This window comes from Notothenia rossii (genome assembly GCF_949606895.1).
Source record: "Notothenia rossii genome assembly, chromosome: 10".
Lineage (NCBI taxonomy): Eukaryota > Metazoa > Chordata > Actinopteri > Perciformes > Nototheniidae > Notothenia > Notothenia rossii.
The window spans coordinates 31,119,853-31,137,757 of record NC_136908.1 but is presented as its reverse complement, the minus strand read 5'-3'; the positions used below and the strand labels follow the sequence as shown (position 1 = coordinate 31,137,757).

At 39.8% G+C, this 17,905-nt stretch overlaps 2 protein-coding genes across 4 annotated transcripts in view; both read left to right on the top strand.

Annotated features, from left to right (window-relative positions):
- vars2 (valyl-tRNA synthetase 2, mitochondrial) overlaps window positions 1–4,316 on the top strand; it is a 98,468-nt gene extending 94,152 nt beyond the window's left edge. For both annotated transcript variants that reach the window (XM_079653311.1, XM_079653312.1), the window contains exons 29-30: window positions 309–458; window positions 1,192–4,316. In XM_079653311.1, coding sequence (XP_079509437.1) covers window positions 309–458; window positions 1,192–1,281 — 240 coding nt within the window. In that variant the 3' untranslated portion in view covers window positions 1,282–4,316. The remainder of the gene's footprint in view (window positions 1–308; window positions 459–1,191) is intronic.
- Window positions 4,317–13,936: 9,620 nt separating this feature from the next.
- The window catches only part of mgat1b (alpha-1,3-mannosyl-glycoprotein 2-beta-N-acetylglucosaminyltransferase b), an 11,020-nt gene continuing 7,051 nt past the window's right edge, over window positions 13,937–17,905 (top strand). The window contains exons 1-2 of one of the 2 annotated variants that reach the window (XR_013803429.1): window positions 13,937–14,478; window positions 17,715–17,899. The gene's annotated coding sequence lies outside the window, so the exon portion shown is untranslated. Of the gene's footprint in view, window positions 14,479–17,714; window positions 17,900–17,905 lie in introns of those variants that run through there. The other variant, XM_079655361.1, reaches the window with a different exon arrangement.

Below are 17,905 nucleotides of genomic sequence, written 5' to 3'. Positions count from 1 at the left end.
TCCATTGATAAGAGCATCCTTCTTAGCAACGCTCTGTTCTCCTTTGCAGCGGTCTGTTAGCGATAATCAACAACCTCTGCAATGTCCAAATTGACCAATAAGGATAAAGTATTCATCTAAACGTGTAATAATCAAACACATTGGCCAATATTTTCCTGTGTACAAATTGAATATGACATTGATTCTGCCTTTACTTCGCATTGTGTGACCTGAACTTCAAATGCAAACCAGAACGAGATGAAAGCACTGTAAGCACTGACTGACATGAAGGTTGGCGTGGTGATGTGTAACGTACACTTTGTCTTCAGAGTGGAGTGGACGTGGACAAACAGGTGCAGCAGCTGTCCCTGCGCAGAGACAGACTCCTCCCAAAGCTGGAGCAGCTCTTCCTCAGACAGCAGGAGCAGGCCTCCCAAAGCAAGGTTCCTGCTCACATCAGGGAGCAGACGGACAGCAAGGTGAGGCCTGCACGGCTATATCTGGTTCATCATTTATCAAAGGTCTGAACAGGTGGAAAAGTTCATATTTTGGATCAGATTATTGGTTGTAATGCCACCTCCACTGCAAGAAACAGAGTGGTGCAGTAATGATGTGTTTTTCTATGCCGACCCAGAAGTTAGCATCACAAGGACTCCATCAAGAAAAAGCTTTGGGATTTCTTTCATTGGATTTTGGAATATTGCAGACAATAAGCTCTATAGCAAAACATGTATATCTCCTGTTCCTAGTGCAATACATCCAATGACCGAGCTGCACTCATCTGCACTCTTCCTAATGTATATCAATGAATGGATCATTGTTGAAAAGTTGTGAGTCTCTTAATGTAAGGACATGTTTTATTTTTACTTCTACTCTATACTTGTAGAGAGGTTAAATAACTAAATAAGGTTAAAAAAATAACCAAAGAATTTAATATAGTAAAATATAAAAATGAGCTGTTCAATATGGTGGAATGTTATTTTTCATTTATTAGCAATCTTTACCTCAAAAGTCCAGATCATCAGATTAACTACATTTTTTCTATCTTGTTTCGAATTATCTCATCATTTATGAGATAGTGTTTTTAATATAATTATTTATATATGTAATGTTATTTATCAATCAAATGATTAGAAAATTATGATTAATGTCTTCATTGAATACTGAATGTAATGTAATTCATATTTGTGCTCCTCCCTGCTCCTCCCTCAGACGTCGGCCCTGCAGCAGGAGGTGAACACCATCGAGGAGCAGCTGAAGCTCCTGCAGGAGACGCAGACACAGAATAACAGGATCTACTGATGGAGATGATGAATTATTTCTAACGTCTGCTGGATGAGAGAGGCACTAAACAATATCACATCATGATGTTAACATAATGCAGGACTGTACTCTGTTACTAAGGACCTGCAGGTGGAGTTGTGCTGGATGTTGCTATGGAGAGGTTTCTCCTGTATAGCACGTTTTTGTGTCATGGCCTTGCATTGTGATCACTAACTTTATTTTCTGTCAACACTGATCATTGTTTTTAAAATGATGTCATCTTTTCTCCATCTTGACTAAATGTGTGTCAATGTTGTGAATGTCAGAATTGTGTCACCTGAGTAATCAGGGTCCAACACATCAGGAGGAATTATGCATAAATACAATCAATAAATCTACGTTTTTAAGGGGACATCTTATGGTCATTTTCAGGTTTATATTAGTATTTATTCTACGGTGACATGTCTCCATACTTTAATGTTCAAAAAGCTCTTTATTTTTCTCATACTGCCTGTGCTGCAGCACCTCCTTTCACCCTGTGGCCGTTTCTCAATCGCGAGGATACTGGCTTGGTAGTCGCATACTTCCGAGTCACTTCGTTCAGAAACAAAGCAAGTATACTTCCAAGCCACGGCTTCGGAAAACAAAGAAGAATGGAACAGGCTAACAAGTGTGCCACTCTCTCTAACGGTTTCAACATAAACACCGAAAAATAAATACCTCACGATGTCTATCTAATTATGAACTTGCTTTACTTTCACGGAACACATTTTTGGTGATAACAAATGCAACAAAGTAACATATTTACCAACACATGTTCTACGCCACTACATACTTACATTTAAATGTGTGCTGTGCTGCGTCGGTTCAGCCATTCTCCGCAAGGGTTTTTGAAATTGGTCAGTGCGCAAAGCATTGTGGAGATTTGAAGGACGCGAAGTCTACCCATGTGCAGCCTCGAAATTACCCCCAAACCAAGGACGTGGCCTCGGTGGGATTCCAAGTATGCTGGAGATTGGAAAAGTCTTTCGGCGGTACTCGATGACGTAGTATCCTTGAAATATTGGCTTGGAAGCCAGTTTCCTCGCGATTTGAGAAACGGCCTCTGTCTGAAACCAGAGCCCAGTCTGCTCTGATTGGTTAGCTGGCTCTGTTGTGATTTGTCAACCAGCTGAGAGATGTCCCGGCCCTAAGCCTATCATGTGGAATGTATTTGAGCGCTGCCAATACTCATTATGTTACTGGAGTAAACAAAGGACTCCAATGGAGAGTCCTTTTTGCGATTATTGTTGCCAGGTCTCCTTCATTGAGAATGCTTGTATAACTTCTGCCCTTTACTGGACAATTATGTAATATACATTTTTGTATTCAGGACAAGCTAATTTATCAGAATGTTTAGGCTAGGGATGTCACATGAAGATACAAATAGATATAAGACCATAAAGACAAAAGAAAACCATTGAGAATTCGAAAAAGATTGTAGATTGATTACAAATCGTCTGAATATGGTACACATTGTACAATGCCTGTTATAGCTTAGTCACTTGTTGTACGAGTGAGAAAAACTGTACCAACTTTGTTGAGATCAGCAAGTTAAAACAACATGAGACAATAGCGTGATATCAAATTAGTTACTAGCTAACACTATTTCAATAGTCACTGTCTCCCTTAGCTCACCTTCTTTAGTCTCACATAGAAAACACAACAGTGCTTTTGTTTATTGGACCCGTGTGGGATCCTGCTTCTACCACCTTTATCTCTAGCTGCATGTGTAACTTATACAACAAGAGCTCTTGTGATATTGTGCTTTGGTTTGTTTTGAGCTTTCTTCTATCCTACCACCTTAGGTATTCACCTAAAATGGTTATGGTTGGCATCAGTGTTCAAACACTCGATTTGCCAAACTTTATGGTTCGGAAAGGTCATCTGCAAATGTTCTAGGAATGGTATTCCTAGATTTTTTCAAAAATCTAGGAATACCGTCTGGACAAAAGTTACGCTTTCAATTAAACTGATAAAATCGTTGAATTATTTGAAGTACATGACACCATAAAGATGACTTCCTGGGCACCTGACCATAGATTTTGCTACATTTTCGACAGAAATACACTCCGACTTAGGAAAAGACATCACAAAGATTGGATCCGGTGCAGCAGATCTTGAAATGATCCCCTATTTGTGCCCATTTTGATCTCTTCAACAAAGACTCCACCACAGCCTCCTCAGCGGTTGTGAGAAGAATCCTTCTGAGTGAATATTAGAGCTGCTGGGCCAGATAACATTCCTGGTAGTGTATCAAGAACATGTGCTGACCAGCCAGCTGATGTCATCAGTTTATCACTGCTACAAATATACACCATCTGATGAGGTGATTTCAGAAACTGGTTCATCACAACAAAAACATCTATATAACAGTTCCACAGAGGAGGCCGCTTCCACTGCCATCCTCAGCCCATCTGACAAAATGTCTCATACATACTAATATAGTGACTATTAATACGATTATTATTACTGTTGGGGAATAATTTCTCCTGCATGTCATCTTTCGCCCTCTGACGCAGATGCCCAGCCTTGAGCAACCGTTATCTCAACAACAACCAGGTTTGGGTTGTAACCAGTGGTGGGACTAACGCGTTACAAAGTAACGCAACTACTTTTTGCGGTAACTAATAGCGTTACTAGTTGGGTCATTCCTAGCATTCGGTGCCATTTAGGTCCCCACCACATTATATCATATATTTTGTATTTAAAAGGTCTAATGCTTATTTTTTAAAAGCTTGGTTTTAAATGTTTATACCCTCTACCATAAAACAACAATGTTATTTAGCCAGGATATTAAAAATTCTAAATAATTACTCTGATTTTAGCACAAGTAGGCCAAATTGCTGTGTCCCCAATCATGTTTGCTCAACTTCTGTAACAGATATACAAAAAGAAATCAAAGAAATACAAACAAATTCTACATTTTTGTGAGTGTTGTATGAGCCTTTTGCTAATATTCCTCACCAAATTGAAATTGTTGTTATTAATTCATTTGTATTGAAAATAAAGTGTGTATCCCCTGTTTGAATGTCCCCCCTGTTACTCTGATTTGAATCCGTCTGGACACGCCCCTTTACTATTCTACTATTTGTATGACTCAAGAAGAAGAAGGATACATTTTGAGTGGGAAATAATCTTCAAGAAGCAGAGTGATTGCGTTCTTCCTGCAACGTTTTTCTAATGTTTTAAAGAACTTAACTATTGCGGTAAAGCATAACATGTCCACCCTGTTATGCTCATTTTTAGTGGAACTGATCATTTGTTTTACATTTAGAAAATATGGTGAATATATCTATCAAATGTTTCTGTTGTCACCAAGTGCTAGCTTGATTATCATCACACATGTAGCAATAGCCAAGTTTAGCATAAAATGTCCACCCTGTTACCGTCCACCCTGTTACTATTTTTCACAGTAACTGGGGATGGTAAAAAAAAAAAAAAATGTAAGCATAATATCCTGAGCTTGACCAAAATATTTTTCTTATACTTTAACAAGCCATCATTCAGACTACATTTTTTTTAAACATTTTTTTTTTTTTGAATACCCTAGCTGAAATGGCACCGAATGCTAGGAATGACCCAGTTACCTATTCCCATTAAGTAACGCCGTTATAGTTACTGTGATTTAAATGGGTGCGTTACTGCGATACATGTGATGGAACTGAGCCGAATCTCCCTGCAGATGTAACTTACAGGCGAATACAGCGATGTCCTCTCACAGCACCATTGAATAGTGAAAGTAACCAGAGGATTGATTGGTTAACGCGGGGTACATTTCAGGGTAAGCCAATCAGAGACAGAGTTGGGCGGGTCTTGCCTTATGGGGAACATACACAGACACACAAACACTTGCTAATGCTAACACACACACACACGGCAACGCTCACCACCAGCACACACACACACACACAATGGCAGATGCAAGTATCAGCGAGAGCAGCAGCGTATTTACAACTTGGAGATATAACCACTATTTTCAATTTGTCGTGATTAAGGACGCAAAGAATATTACGGTAAAATATAAACTGTGTGCAGGACAGAAAGCATTGTCCACTTCGAATAACAGCAATGCAAATCTCCTGAAGCACCTAACTAATGTACATGGGGTTACAAACCTAGTCGACAAAGACCCCACCGGCAGTGACCCAGATGGAGCAACACCATCTAAACAGCCTAAAAACGATTCTTTCAAATCGCCACATGTCACCCAGAGTCAACTAAATAGATTGCTAGGTATGTTGTTGAGGACATGCTGCCCATCGCAACGGTCGATTATGTTGCCTTCAGAGAACTTGTCTGCAAAAAACAACACAAAAACTTGTATTTTTATTTTTATTATTTTTAAAGTAAAGTAACCTGTTACTAGTTACTTTTATAATTTAGTAACTAATAAAGTAACGAGTTACTTTTGAGAGCAGTAACTATAACTATTACTAGTTACTTTTGAAAAGTAACCTGCCCAACACTGGTTGTAACGGAATACATGTAACGGCGTTACGTAATCAGAATACAAAAATCAAGTAACTGTATTCAGCTCGCGTTACATTTGAAAAACGAGTAATCTGATTACAGTTACTTTCGTAAACCTGAAGTGAATACATTTTAGATTACTTATTGGAATTATTGGTGGAAAGATTTCCTCACAACATTTAATATTCATTACTAAAGGATACAGCCGAATCATCACAGCGCATAAAACCTATTACCGCGGCAGATGGACCAAAAAAGGGAGTGTTTGAAAAAACAATTGCGGGTCCGCTCGTGAAACAATAACAACGAAACATGGAGGAACAAAAGTCTGCGTTTAAATCGTGTGTGTGTGTGTGTGTGTGTGTGTGTGTGTGTGTGTGTGTGTGTGTGTGTGTGTGTGTGTGTGTGTGTGTGTGTGTGTGTGTGTGTGTGTGTGTGTGTGTGTGTGTGTGTGTGTGTGTGTGTGTGTGTGTGTGTGTGTGTGTGTGTGTGTGTGTGTGTGTGTGTGTGTGTGTGTGTTGAAGTATTATTTGAATTATTTGAAGGATTAAAGTAACGTGTTATGGCAGGAAAGTTCAATCTGGTATATTCATTTTAATGTCACCTTATATAGAATGTGTGTTAAACTTGTGATTTCTGCATTGAGTGACTTCTGCCTAGCAGATACCAAGAAGAGGCCCCTAGGGTCTCTCTGTTGATTATCAATAGTCCTTGCAATTAACAGGGGAATTCCCGGATACATTTTCAGATATAAGGCAGTTAAAGTCTTGTAGAATGAATGATTTATCTCCTACAGACCCCAAAAGAGGCCTTGAGACTTGGGTCACCCAGCAGTAAACGAGATAAACGTCCTTTTGAGCTTATCAATAAAATGTATTCATTCCTAGTAAGCTGACTTTGGGGTGAAGGGAAGTTCAGGGAAGCCATTAAGCCACAAGAACAATTAACTTATGTTGGTTGACTGATGCGGTGACTGTCATGGGACGATGGCGTTTGGATATTTACAAATATGGCTTTCATAGAGAAAAACAGGTGGCTGTTGTGTGATAAGATACATGATAGGATGTGTGTGTGGGTTGAAGATGTTTAGGGGGAATGAGTATGTGTCCTGTCAAAGAGTCCTCTGTCATGACTCCAAATCATTGATTGGGGGATCTGCCTAACGGCAGAGGGACAAACAGACACACACACACACGCGCACAGAAGCAACAGATGGAATCAACGACTGCGGACTTACTACCTGGGGTCCCGCCCAGAAGGGAAACCAACCAATGGAACACTGCCAACTCACTGGCTAGCTCGCTCAGAAGTGAACTCGCTAATAACAAATAGCTAGGGAAGAGCAAGCGATAAAACTCCTCCCCACCTCTGTATAAATGTTGTGATCATTTTGAAGATCGGCGCTCTTGTTTTTGACTTGCCGTTCCTGAGACGTGTCTCACACGGTGGTAGAACCTGATCCCGGAGTACTCTGCAGAGTGCTTCGTGATTGGGTGATGTATTGTATGTTTTTGCCATTAAAGCAGATTATTGTTTAACCCTTATCCTGGTGCTTCGACTTTTCCTTCTTTTGAGAACCCGCTAATATATAGGAACGGCGCGGAGCAAAAATTCTGCCCCAACAGTGTTTGTAGAGGTGTGTGTGTTTAAAACACATCAGCCACACCCCTCTTTAGCCTTTCTAATGATTCTGAAGGTAAACACAGTGAAGGCAGTGCGTGAAAGGCGGTGCGTGAAAGGCACTGCGCAGCGCACTCCTCTTCTCAGAGGCTGAGTAAACCCTCCCGCTGCCTCCTGGTGCTGCAGAGATTTCATGAAGTGAAGGAGGTTTTCCTTCTATAAAACAGCTGCGGGCAGCAGATACTGAGAGTGTCACGGACATGAATTCATAGATCAAGGCAGACTGGTGCACACACTCTCCTGTTTTGCCAATCCGGTGGTTAAACAAATAGCCTATCTAAACCCCTGGCCAAAATGTCCTTAAAATTAAGTCCGAGTTTGACATTTTAATTCATGTCCCGCCAACACTGGCAGGATAGAAGGCAACACGCCCGTTCTAAGGGTTCTAAGCCGTGTCCCTCACTCCTCACATCCCAAGCTGCATCCCCAAAAAGTGTATTATGTTGTTGCATCGTTTCAGTATTATGTTTCAGTTGTGCTCTTGATAAGCCATTAAAACAGTAAAAACACGTTCAGTTTCCTTTTGCTTTTTGTGTCTCCTGTACACCAAAACATACCCATCTGTGATGGAAAAAGAAAGTAATCCAAAAGTAATCTAAAAGTAATCTGACTACTTTTTAAGACACGTAACTGTCCCTGCTGAAAAGATCAGCATGGACCAGCAGGGTATTGACCAGCATACTGCATCGATCTTGCGAGGGTCAGTAGCCACACCCTCTTTGGAGATGACATGTCCCAAGTAGTCAACTTCCTCTCTGAAGGAGCAACACTTCTCCAGCTTAGCCTTGAGGTTCTCCTGCTTCAGCCGTTCCAACACAGCACCCAGACGCTCCATACGTTGGGCTACAGTGGATGAGAAAACAACAATATCATCTAGGTACAGTAACAGAGACTGACAATGTTGGGCCCCAAATATTCTCTCCATTAGCCTTTGGAAGGTACTTGGGACATTGCAAAGCCCAAAAGGCATCCTGTTCCACTCAAAAAGGCCAAATGGGCAGTTTTCATCTTATCCTTTTCTGTGACAGGGACTTGATGATACCCACTAGCCAGGTCCCGGCTGGAGAACCAGCAGGCCCCCGAGAGTGCGTCTAGGGCATGGGTGAGCAAACTTTTTGGCTTGGGGCCACTATGAGTTTTAAAATTTGACAGACGGGCCGGGCCAGTAGCAGATCGGTGAAAGTATATTTAGCTGTCTACTCCCCATTAAACACTCGGCACTCATTGTCGACTTTTCTTTTCTTTGGTCCACTCATTGTTACAGATGCAGGTTCAAAGGTGAATTAGGTTCAAAGGTGAATTATTGCGTCATTGCGTCATCGTTTGCGTCATGACGTAACCGTTTACGTGCCTTCTTATGACCCACACAGCGTTTTACGTCGCTGATTTTCTCCGCAACACACCTCACAACAACATCAATAGAGGACTGCGCTGGTAGTTTTTAATCATACAAAGCCAGATTAAATTAAAGAACTACTTCTTCAACCTTACACCTTTCTCCAGAGTGCCGTGGTGCATTGTTTATGAATATGGTTCAGCGGCATTACCGCGCGCTGCAGCGCTGCTCGTCCACCGGAGTTAGGGTTAACTCACGGCAGCGGCCGCTTTAAAGTATTCACTGTCCGACTGTCACACAAGCAGAGATACATCCCCCATTTCCATCAGTGAATGTGTGTCAGTCTGAATGGACGCTGTTTGGCATCACAACGCTGTTATGAAAGTTTCTCTGGCATTCTACAGGTGATGTTAGCATAGCAACCGAAGCTAATCAGACTATCTTGACTACTTGTTGCTATGATATTGTGGAATAAGCCATTTTCTACACGCATATTTTACCAGCGTAGTTTTCGTTATGATTCCACTTGTGATGGCCACATGTAGCCCATGTATTGATTCCATCCGATAGCTGCAATAATACAAAACAACAGGACAACGTCTGCCTCTTCACAATGGTCAATAACAGTGAACGGATGGTCATTAAAGTAAGGTAAAATAAACAGAATAATACTAAGCCTGGTTAGTGTTGCCTGACTTTATATAAGTGTGTGGTTGCGTTCTAGTCACTTTGCTCACGCTACTGCTTGTTACAACTTGTATTCGCTCTACTCACCATGAACTGTTATTGCTCAGGTTAATGTCGACCTCCTCCGATGTAAGCGTGACGTATTTTGGTTCTTAGATGTTGCCAGATTGCCGACTCCAGCAAAGGTAAATTGTGTCTAGAGTGCGCCATCTAGTGGGATCAACTGAAATGCCGGGTATTGCAGGAAAAAGGCTAAATGAATGCTGTCTTTACTACAATTTGGACAATTTTATACCAATATTCGGCGGGCCGGATTAAAAAGCCCAACGGGCCGTATATGGCGCGCGGGCCTTAGTTTGCCCATGCCTGGTCTAGGGCGTAGTCAGTGCTCACTGAATGAGCCACACAAAAGCAGGGCAATTGGGGGGTTGAAATATGGCGCTCTGATGAAGAAGAGTTTGAGCCAATCAGCACCTCAGTGCTAATCTACAGTATCAGGATGCCTTTACACACACCAGACACTCTGTGTCATAAAGAGAGGAGGAGAACGAACTAGAGAATGCAATTCCTGAAGAAATTGCTAGTGGGAATGCTTTATGCTGAAAAACTGACGCTAAACTGCTATGCTGGAATGAAATGTGTAAGAAGAAAGTGAAGACTTGAGATTGAAATGATACATGAACACTGGGGGCTTGAATGTGTGATGAGAGAAGAAAAGAAAGTAAAAAGGCTTGGAAAAGCAGCAGAATATTTGAACTGCAAACTTCTGAACTAACTTGATGGCGAATGATCTGTCGCCATGGCAACGGCATTTGATAACACCCCATAATACGCTTAGATGCGTTGATGGCTGCATCGTTACCAAACCTGTGAAGTTTTGGGGCGTTTGGAGCAGTTTCACTGAAGTTATGAGAAAACCGTGTTTCAAGGCGAGCATTGTGTTGCCATGGCAACGGCATTTGAAGAAATCTCAAAACTATCCCATAGATGTCTTCACGGCTGGACTGTTTGCACACTGCTATCTGAAGTCTGCTGCTCTGAGCATGTCAGTTGGAGTGATGACATCATCATGTTCCATTGCACAGGTGTTTATAGTTGAGCTAACGAGGTGCCAAGACTTCAAAGGCTTCACTGTTCTGGATGAGAGATGAACCTCTTACAAGTGAACGTTTTGTGGAAGAACCGTAACAGATATCTGTGAAATTTCAAAACGTGAAGCATGTCAAGGAAGTTGAGTATCTGAAGTGTAATTTTTGTGTACTTTCGGGTTAATAATGTGTCTGCTGCTGTGAGGAAATATCTGCCCGAAATTACAATGGGCTTTAATGGAGACATGTTGAACGTTTTTGTCACTTCATGCCCTCAAGAGGCACTTTGTTTAATTATTTTACTTAATTATTTTTCATTTTTCAAGCTACGGGATGTTTTCCTACGTTTGTCATGAAAAATTATGTCTCAGGAATGTAGGGTTTGGGAATTATGGCAGTTTTAAAAAATATATGAAGGCAAATTTCAAACTGTCCTCCACTCTAACTCTGACATCACGTACTCAGCCTTAACGAGCTGCGCAATGTTAAAGTTCAAATGTTAAAAATGTGATGAATTATGGGATGTATCTCTGGACTTATGAAAGTTATGAATGAGAAAAGTAATAGCCATCGATTCCCGACCGAGCTGAACGTTTTGATGTTTGAACGGAGTTTCTGCGATGTTCAATGCGGGAGAAGAAGCGCGGCAAAATAAGTCGGCGGAATAATAAACTTTTCGTGTGTAGAAGAACAGTTAGTTGGAATGCTGTTAACAGCATTCCCACTAAATCAGGAGGACATGTTCTTCCAGCTCTCGTACAAAGATAACATTTGAATTGAATGAACAGATGTTTACAGATGTACAATTAATGATTGTTTTTTATATTTCCAATGACCAGACATGTGCTAAATAGTGGTGATTAATATATTTTTGTCAGATCAGATTACACTTTCACACTAAACAAAATAAATTAATTGACATTTTCAGATTATAAGGTATTGAATAATAAGATATTTCTAATATTATAACAGATAATGTTAATATTCTTAATTGTCCTCAATCAGGCTTAACAACAGTACTCTTCAATGTATTACCCATGCACAGACAGACCTACAATGATGTTTCAAGTACTCGATTCATTTCAGATTTGGCCCAAAACAAATATTTATAAAAATTCATATAACAATTATGTAGCATATTTGATCCTCAAATTAGAGAACTACAATTTAAAGAAATAGATAGTCTATACTCAACATTAGATAAACACAGAAGAATCCTTTCCAAGTACCATAAGTAGATGTTCAGGTAAGTATGGCTAATAGGCATAATTAATTGAGTTAATTTGGTACAGATCAGTTGTAGCATTTACAAATGCATGAATTCAATGTTTAAGAATGTTTAATCCTTCCTTTCCAGGTTTTTACAAAAGTCTTTGAATATTTGCCTAACTATTCCTTTTTCAGATTGTTAAACATTTTGAGAGTTGTTTAATTTTCCCTTCAGATTTTGAAATGACATAATGATTGATAGTTGAAGTAATGTAATTATGTTATCATGCTATAGTCTTTCGATTTCATACGTGATGAAGTAAACGTAAAGTAATCCTAAAATTGAAGACATTGCAATTTTGCAGATTGATCAAATCACCACTGTGAATTTTATACCTTAGCTGGATCTCTTATGATCCTGATTTTATACCTTAGCTGGATCTCTTATGATCCTAAGTTTAAATGCTTTTGACTAAGTGATTGCCTTAAAGTACATATTTAAGCTGCAAGGTGGTTTTGATTTTATAGTTTGATAAATAAAATTAACTAATGAGTACATTTTAAAAACATATTAGTTTAAAGGAATGTTTTTGCTATTATATATCTGTGATTGTATATGTGTTCGTTATTATGCGTTTGACAAAAGATGATCCAAACACTGGCGAGAGAAGATCTTTTTATTATGATTGGCTGTCTCAATCATTGTGATTGAATGTTTCAATCTTATTGTGTTGTTCTTAATGTAATTGTTATTCATGTGATTGATGTTGTGTAAGTCCACACTCAATTCTGAAGATTCCCATTGATTTAAGTATTGAACAAAAATAGGGTTTTTTAGGTTATCAAAATTGATGAAAAGAGAGGAACTGTTGGGGAATCATTTCATCTTTCGCCCTCTGACACAGATGCCGAGCTTTGAGCAGCCCTAGCATTTTGTTGATGTTGCCAGTTTGTGACCGGGCAACTCTCGGTTGGAGAGAGTTATTGTTATGGGACACCTGGAACACATCCTTCACGGGGTGCAGATGACCCCGAGCCATAAGCGACAACAAATGTGATTCAGTGTCCCTCAGCTGTTTAGTCTATCTATTGCACAATGTTGATTATTCTCTCAGAACTAGCTAAATACATGGGTCTGGGGTAGAGTTCTTCAGAATTGATTGTGGTATCTCTACCCTGTGGTCAAACCGTGGCCCGTGACATGTCTTGTGAATTCTCCGGCCGAAGCTCTAAATAAACCATCAGTGTTTGCCATCAAAGCTCCATCTCTCCTCGTGTCTCTCTGAGTCCTGACTCCTATTGCTTTAGAAGTTTCCTTCACAATTACTATGGTTATTATTATTTTATTAGCGGGGGTGGGAAGTAACTAAGTACATTTACTCAAGTACTGTACATAAGTTCAACTTGGAGATATTTGTTTTCCATTTTATGCTACTTTGTACTTCTACTCCACTTCAGCTCAGAGGTAAATGGTGTACTTCTATTCCACTACATGTATTTAATACCTTTAGTTACTTTACAGGTGTGGATGAATGATGTGAAATATAATCAAGTGTTAAATCAGACTTTAGTTCCACCTGGAGTAAATTTTAAAGCTACCCTGCAGTATACAAATTCATTCAAACTAGCTGCACCTTTACCAGCTTTGATAACACTTTCATGATCAATCATTATAAAACATATCATATATATTATTCTGAAATGGACCTGCACAATGACACATTTTGGTAGGCTACTTTGAGTATATTTAGATGCTTGTACTTTTGTACTTTTACCTGAGTAACATTTTTAATGCAGGACTTTTACTTATAACAGGCCTTGTATTCCTACACTCTTTTACTTCTACTTTTACTCAAGTAGGCCTACAATATTTGAGTACTTCTCGCACCTCTGTCTAATAGAAAGAGTACATTTTAAAGGGGTTTAATGAGATGACCATTAGTTTGCATCATGGGAAGTGTAGTTTTGGAAGATACAACATACTAGGAAATCAAAGTCATTATATGTCGAACTCTTTCTAAAATGTTGACCTTTTTACAGAATGTAAATATTGAACAATTTAATATGATTGTATTATTCCATTATGTGGCCGTTTTGTGTATAGGGATATAGGTAATATAGGGAAATTATTCGGAATAAGACCTGTCTCGGTTCGGGTCGACTCGAGCCTAAACGAGTCAATAATCCGGAAGTGGAGTTAAGTGTAGTCCTCACACATCAGAAGCCTGGGTGAAGCCAAGTGGAGTATGAGAACCTGAGCCAGGGCACTGAGGATAGAGGAAATTAGTTCCAGCAGCAACATGGCACTGTGGACACACAGGCTGCTGGCACTGTAACGTGTGTATCAGACACTGCTAACAGTAGCAGCTGCCGGTGATGATGATAGTAGCAGTGCCGGGGGAATAATGGGAACCAGAGGTGGAGGTGCCGGGTAGAAACACAGAGATGCACCGTGGATTTGACAGAAGGAAATACAGCGGAGGCTCGACTAGCAAACATTAGCTAGCTAGCCAGCTAGGCGGTTGGTGCTGCAGCTGGATGTTTGCTTCATTTCCTTTCACGGTGCTAGCCGTATCGACTCGGTTGAGAGCGGCATGTGAGAGGGGAGTGCCAGGCTTCAGCTGTCCGGGGCTTCATGGTCAGGACGGCTCATGAATGAAAACCCTTCACCGCTGCTGCTCGGCGTTAGCCAGCTAGCTAGCTAACAGCACGTCAGCATAACGGGTAAGCTTGCCATTAAGACGCAGTTTATGTCTTAATGTAAAGAAGACACCCTGTGTAACACACTGTGCTCTGTGTTTCACTTAGCTAGCCTACAGCTTGATTAAGCTAGCCTATTAGCTTCATAAAAAGAGTGTTAAACAGCTTGTTTCCTCTCAACAGACCAGAGTGACCCGCTGTTTGCAGCGGTGTAAAGTAAATAAGAACATTTACTCAAGTACTGTACTTGAGTATAATGTTGTGGTACTTGCACTGTTATTCAGTATTTCCATTATCTGTTACTTTATACTTCTATAAAGTGGGAAATGTTGTTCTTTTACTGCACTAAATTCATTTGACAGTTGTACTTGCATGTGTTGATATGATCAGATATATGAACTACTTATTTACTCTCCAAAATGTGCTCCATATTGACGAATTACAACCTTACAAAACTCTTGTGTATTTTCTAATGATAAAAACACAATAATATAATATTGTATACTAATACAACACTTTCATAAGAGGCATTCTGCACTATCAATACTTGTACTTCTGATACTTGAGTACATGTAGCTGATAATACTTCTGTAGTTATACATAGGTAACAACTCAGGACTTTAACTTGTAAAGGAGTATTTGAAAACTGTGGTAACAATGCTTTCACTAGTCAAGGATCTCAGTGCTTCTTCCCCCACTAGCTGCAATGTGTTTTATTATATCTCCATTTAATGCTACTTTATACATACTCCACTACATTTCAGAGGCAAATATTGCGCTTTTGACCGCACTACATTATTTTAAGGCTCACAGTTAATAGTTAGCCTACTTTGTACATTTAAAAACATGATATGCTGATATGAAATAATGCAGTACTGTACTAGTAATCTACACAGTATTAATACTGTATTCAAAAGGTATCTACATTTGGCCCACAAACTACAATTAGAACGCTAGTAGGCCTACATGTATACAAACAGGATATGTTAACCATAAAAATAAAACACTATGAAAAGATCCATTCTGCATAACAAGTACTTTTGATGCTTGAAGTACATTTAGCTGACAGTACTTTGGTACTTTTTATTATTCAAATATTGGGCCATTAGGCAAAATGAGTACTTACTTTTGTAATTTACTTAAGTAACATTTTGAAATCAGTACTTTTACTTAAGTAAAGGATCTGAGTACTTGTTCCCCCACTGTCTGGAGCCTGGGGTTGTTCCTGCCGCAGACTCCTCTCTGATCCTACCAGTCAGTTCCACGTTGTCTGACGACAGGAGGGAGGGAGGGGGGGGGGGGGGGGGGTACAAAGAATAGTTTCAGCTGGTACAATTGGTAAGAAGAGCAACAGTTCCCTCCCTCTGCCCATCCTCCTTCCCGTTCAGTCTCTAAAGCTTAACAGTTTGAAAGGCAGGCATGACAGATCTGCTGCTCCGAGGTCAGGTATGCTGAGCTTTACACTTGATATTCTTTACTCTGGACTCTTTAGACCTTTGATGTCCTTAATGACCCTTCTCTACTTACTCTAAGCGCCCTGACTGACTCTTTTCCTTTCTTAAATACCATTACTTATCTACTTTCTTCTTGTGGGTTATTGTAAGGCACCCTTTATTGTCAGCTTAGAAGTGTACATATTGCTTCTTCTGTTGTCAACTTGATCATTTAGATCATTTCATTTGATCTTGTAACTCTTTTATTTTATTCTCTTATTCCACTAATTTCAATGAATTCAAAACAAAACATGTACACTTTAAGCAGTTTCTTTGTCAGGAGCAGGAAGAAGAAAGTCTTATATGGCCCTAAAGACAGAGTAATGCATAACACTGTTGTAAAAGGTATCTAAAACGAGTGCAATGGTCCTAGAGTTCACCTTATCTTCTTGAACGTCCGGTTTTAGTTGTTGTTCAACTTTATGCTAATTTGTATGATGTACTTTTGGTTGCTTGTGAACCATATTGCTTCATACACAGTTGTTTCTGTTAAAAACCAAGCATAACTAGGAAGGTTTTAATGTATTTGTTTAATATAAGCACCTGACACGAGTGTGACATTAGTGCTGAGAGCATTCTACATGTATTTAAGACTAGTTTATTTATCCTAAGTAAGTTATCTGATATCTGATTCCTCCATGAGCTTCTTAATGGTCTTTTGTGTCAGTAGGTGGGACACATGTGGAATCATCGGGGCAGGGTTCTCTGTAAGGTGATGGCAATACAGGGATAATCAGGTCTGACATGTAAAGAGCTGGCAGAGCTGTGAAGCACGGACACAATCCATTGCTGATCAGACGCCTGCTCCTTGTAGTCAAACACCCGTCCTTGCACGATTACTGAACGCCTATATTTATCAGCAGCAATTGGCTTAGGCTTTCCTAACGCTGAGCAGCTTCCGTGGAGAGCTCAGTGTGACCTTCATCTCTCACTCCTCACTCACACCATCGTACAACGAAAAACACAACATTTACTGTCACATCCACACTGTTGACGATGTCACATTGATTTACTTTGAGTGCAGAGCTCAGTGGAAGCATTTCAACATGTGCACTGTTTCTTCATGGGGAGACTTCTATCTCAGGTATAGTCAAACACTGAAGAGAGGGCCTGCTTCTATTCATCTGATAAAATGCACAAAAGTTAAAAATGATTTAATTATGATTTATTTTGTATTTGATTGTGTTGTTGTTTGCATTAGGTTGTGAGTTAATGCCAATACCAGTTCTACGATTCTCTTTAATATACCCTACTTCAACATACTCTCCTTTTTTAAATATATTTTTTATTTCTCTAAAAACTCCTTCAAACAACTATTTATTTGAAATTCTGACCAAATATATAAAGGTTTACAATGTCTCTGTTTTCCTGAGTATATCTGCCCTCTGTCTGTAATGCAATTCATTAGAATTTTTAAATTAATCCCTTAGCCCTAGTTATAGGCCAATGAAGCTGTGGGGGGACTTGAAGTTTAATCAAATAATAATTAGAAAACTTGTTGTCACACACACACACACACACACACACACACACACACACACACACACACACACACACACACACACACACACACACACACACACACACATACACTCTTTTCTCTCTGTTTATGTAGAAATACACATATCTTGTGTGGGATTTTGCCAACAGTGTCACTTCTTTTATCCACACGTTTAAAGAAATATAAAGTGCATGCGTGGAAGGGGCTTCTATTCATATGAGCTGTGTTAATTCTGCTGATCATTTGTTCTGCTGCTCTGTTTTCAGGATGATGGCTGAAGGGTAATTTCCAAGGAGTCACGTCCCCTCAACCCAAAGGGACCCCACTTCCTCTTTTTCACTGTCATCTGCAGTTTTGCAACCCCCCTTGGCTGTCCTTGCGTGTCCTATCTCTGCTAATTTCCCTTGTCTGTATGGTACAGTAGGATCATGTGAATTCATTTTGAATTGGACATTTG